This window comes from Crocuta crocuta, unplaced genomic scaffold (genome assembly GCF_008692635.1).
Source record: "Crocuta crocuta isolate KB4526 unplaced genomic scaffold, BGI_CrCroc_1.0 scaffold224, whole genome shotgun sequence".
NCBI lineage: Eukaryota > Metazoa > Chordata > Mammalia > Carnivora > Hyaenidae > Crocuta > Crocuta crocuta.
This window is the reverse complement of record NW_027529545.1, coordinates 2,515,156-2,518,577: the sequence shown is the minus strand read 5'-3', so window position 1 is coordinate 2,518,577 and position 3,422 is coordinate 2,515,156. Positions and strand designations below refer to the sequence as shown.

General features: G+C 46.3%; 1 protein-coding gene and 1 pseudogene across 1 annotated transcript in view; both read right to left on the bottom strand.

The window, feature by feature from the left end:
• FRMPD4 (FERM and PDZ domain containing 4) overlaps positions 1-3,422 on the bottom strand; it is a 533,682-nt gene that overhangs the window by 4,521 nt on the left and 525,739 nt on the right. The window contains exons 17-18 of the mRNA XM_077761395.1: positions 1,351-1,461; positions 200-1,264 (exon numbers count right to left, since the gene is read on the bottom strand). Of these exons, the coding sequence (XP_077617521.1) occupies positions 200-1,264; positions 1,351-1,461 (1,176 nt within the window). The remainder of the gene's footprint in view (positions 1-199; positions 1,265-1,350; positions 1,462-3,422) is intronic.
• Positions 1,902-2,080, bottom strand: LOC144229381 (U2 spliceosomal RNA; annotated as a pseudogene).

Genomic DNA, 3,422 nt, shown 5'->3' with positions numbered 1-3,422 from the left:
AGTTGTGCTACATATCTGAAAAAAAAAATAACAAAGGAAACCACATACACGAAAAACCCACGATGGTAGTTTCAGCACACTTATGAAATGGGACATGCGTGAAACGCACAACCGCACATAACGGGACTCCAAGGGTAAATGGCTTGAGAGGATGAAATGCAGGGTTATCAGTGAATAAATGTAACAATCGTGAAAGAACCTGAATTGTCACTGGTCTGCTGTTCTTCTGACACGGACAGAGCTTCTAGAGCTTCCAGCGTGGAAACCACGGTGTTATCCAGGCCCTTCTCACACTTCCCCTCGGCACTGGTGGGCACAGCGTCAATGAGGGACACTGGGATCTCGTCATTCTGCAGATTTCTGCCTGGCTCCTTGTCCTCAAGGAAGGAGGCAGCCTGGCTCTGAGAGTCCTCCTCATCTGAACTATCTCTGAAGCCAGGTGGGGGTGCGGCGATAGCCATGTTCAAGGAGCGCAACAGGAAGTCGTCCTCGTTGTCATCCCCTTCTGGAGGGGGCAGGGACGTGAGGTCGATGATGTCATCGCTCGACCCAGACAGGTTGAGGATGGCCGGCTGGTTCATCTCTCCCACCACGAGGTCCTCTTCACAGCTCACCTCGTCCTCGTCTTCGGCATCGTCGGTGTTTTCTGCGTAACAGATGTCGTGCAGGAGGGGCTCCTCTATCCCCTCGGCGGCCTCAAAGTTTTTCACGTCACCTATGTTTGCATAAACAGAATTTGCCACAAACTGGATGCTCTCCGCATCCGGGGTGAGATCCAGGCCCTTCATGTCATTGGCACTGCTGATGTAGAGATTCCTCTGCTGCTCCAGCAGTTCTGGGCTCTCCTCCAACAGTCTTTCGTAGCCAAGAGTCGGGGGATTCATACCGTCATCCAAGGCAAGATCTCCAAAAATAAAGGACACTTTAGCTCCTCTCGGAGACTCCTGTGCTTTCTTCAGAGTGTCTGGTCCTGAGAGGGTCAACAGGGACCGCTGAGCGAGACTTCTGTAGTCTGCCTCACAGGGCGTGTCTCCCGGCTGGGTCAGCGGCTGGTTGAGTTCATCTGGATTATAGGTGTTATCTAGATACAGGTGCCGGTGGTCTTTGGGACACAAGGCGCCATCCGTGATATCAACCGTTTTCTGTTTTGAATCTATATACGTTATCTGGGCTTCTTGTTCCCCTTCGCCAATAAAGGTGGTCATCTGGGGTATACAGTTCCAATCTGGGCCAAGGAGGTTATGCTTTCCTTTATTTTCAGTTCCTAAAGAGAAAGAATCATGCAAAGACACGTTACTGTGAGGCCTGGTTTCTTAATGCAATGGCTTGTAGCATCACCTTTGTAAATACCGTTATTCAGCTTTCCAGATATGGTACCAGTCGATTTAGGCTTCAGGTGTAAGGATTTCTTGGTCACGAGAATCGACCGTACCAAAACTGATCCCGCACGGAATACGACCGCTATTTGATAAAACAGAATACCATTCAGAATAGGGAGCTACAGCTTAACTCCATGTGACCCCCGGTTCTATTACTAGAAGCCCTCATTTACGTCTGTGAATGTGAACATACAACATGCCTTTAAAAACCCTTAAAGGCGATAGTCCAATAGGCTGTTATTCCAGAAAACAGATTCTCCTTTTCTCTGTAAAGTGAGATCTAACGTTGCCCACTTCATAAAGGAAGATGTTGGACTTTTCCCTCATCGAGTTAAGAGAAAGTCAAGGAGCCTCAGACTTCTGCCACGCATTTTATGAAATAGTGTAATGACAATGTAATAATGTCATAATAAAAATAATCTCATACATAAATAAAAATAGAATGTAATAATATTGTAGTGATGGCACAAAACCTCTATCTTGAGACTTTTTATATCCTAGCAGGTGTTAATATATTCGTGTATACACGTCAGTATGTATGCCTGTGTGTGTGTGCGCACATGTCTGTATGATGCATAAGGTGGGAGATCACAGGTAACATACCTCTTTCGGCTATTTCTTTTTATTTTTTTAAAAGGAGATTTTCAAACTGAGAAGAATAATTACTACCCTTGATCTTAGCCAAAAGGCTGAGAAGCGATTAAAGGAGATTTTAAAAAATGTTTATTTCCTTACTTTGAGAGAGACAGAGAGCTCGAGCAGGGGAGGGCCTGGGAGAGAGGGGGACAGAGCATCCCAAGCAGGCTCCGTATTGCCAGGGCAGAGCCCACTGAGGGGCTCAATCTCATGAACCGTGAGATCACGACCTGATCTGAAACCAAGAGTAGGATGCGTAATTGACTGAGCCCCCCAGGCGCCCCCTCTCTGCTCTTTCTAAGCATAGAAATAGGTTGGCTAATTTCAATTTTTATTTGGATCCTGAGAACTCCTAAAGATTTGTTAGATGTTCCCTATGAATTAAAATCGCAAAACCCTAATTTAAAAGCCATGGTTTTGCTGTCTCCCAGGAGGTTCCAGAGGTAACATTCCGAGGAAGTGTTAGGGCCACATAACCCCCCATTAGTACCCCCAAATGCCCCCCTGGCTCAAGTTTGGATAAGACTGACATCAGATGTACAAGTCTTATGGGAACAAAAGCAGTTTTACTGGAGACATTTTCACTCCTCTCACCCCGTTATACACAATAAACTCAATGCCGAATGTTGTTCCGAGTCATTTGCTAAATGCATTTATTTTCACGAATAGCAAGTGAAGATAGAAGTTTGAAGCCAATGAGCTACCCAAGAGCCATATTTACATGTTACCTTATAATAAACATACCTGTGGGGGTTCAGCATCGTTTTATGAATGATTTCGATTAGGACTGTGTGTAGAGGGTGTATGTGCATGCGGACGCGCACGCTCGTGTATCTCAGGAACGTAAATTGCTGGGAGGGGGAGAGTAGTTTAGCAAAGCTGCGACAGGGCTCTGGATTTAAACTTGTGGTTGGCGAACTTTTCCTGTAAAGGGAGGGCTAGATAGTAGACATTTTAGGTTTTCTGGGTCAACTGCTCAGTTGAGCAGCCACTCAACTCTGCCATGGTAACGCGAAGGTAGGACATAGATGACACATAAACAAACGCATGCAGTGGGTGGGTGGAGTGGTGGTCTCTTCAAAGAAAAAGAAAAAAAAAAAGAGGAGTTCATCTGGATGATCTGGGTGGGCCCTAAATCCGATGACAAGTGTCCCTATAGGAGAAAAGCAGAGGGAGATTTGGGCCCCACAGAAAAGCAAGGAAGGCCCCATAAGGATGGAAGAGGCAAGAAAAGATTCTTCCCTTGAGCCTTTGGAGGGGTATGGCTCTGCCACTGCCTAGATTTTGGACCTACAGCCACCAAAGCTGACAGAGAATAAGTTCCTGTAATGTTAAGCCCCAGGGTTTGTGATAATCTGTCACGGCAGCCCTCGGAAACAATACAGTGTGCATGGCTGAGTACCAGTC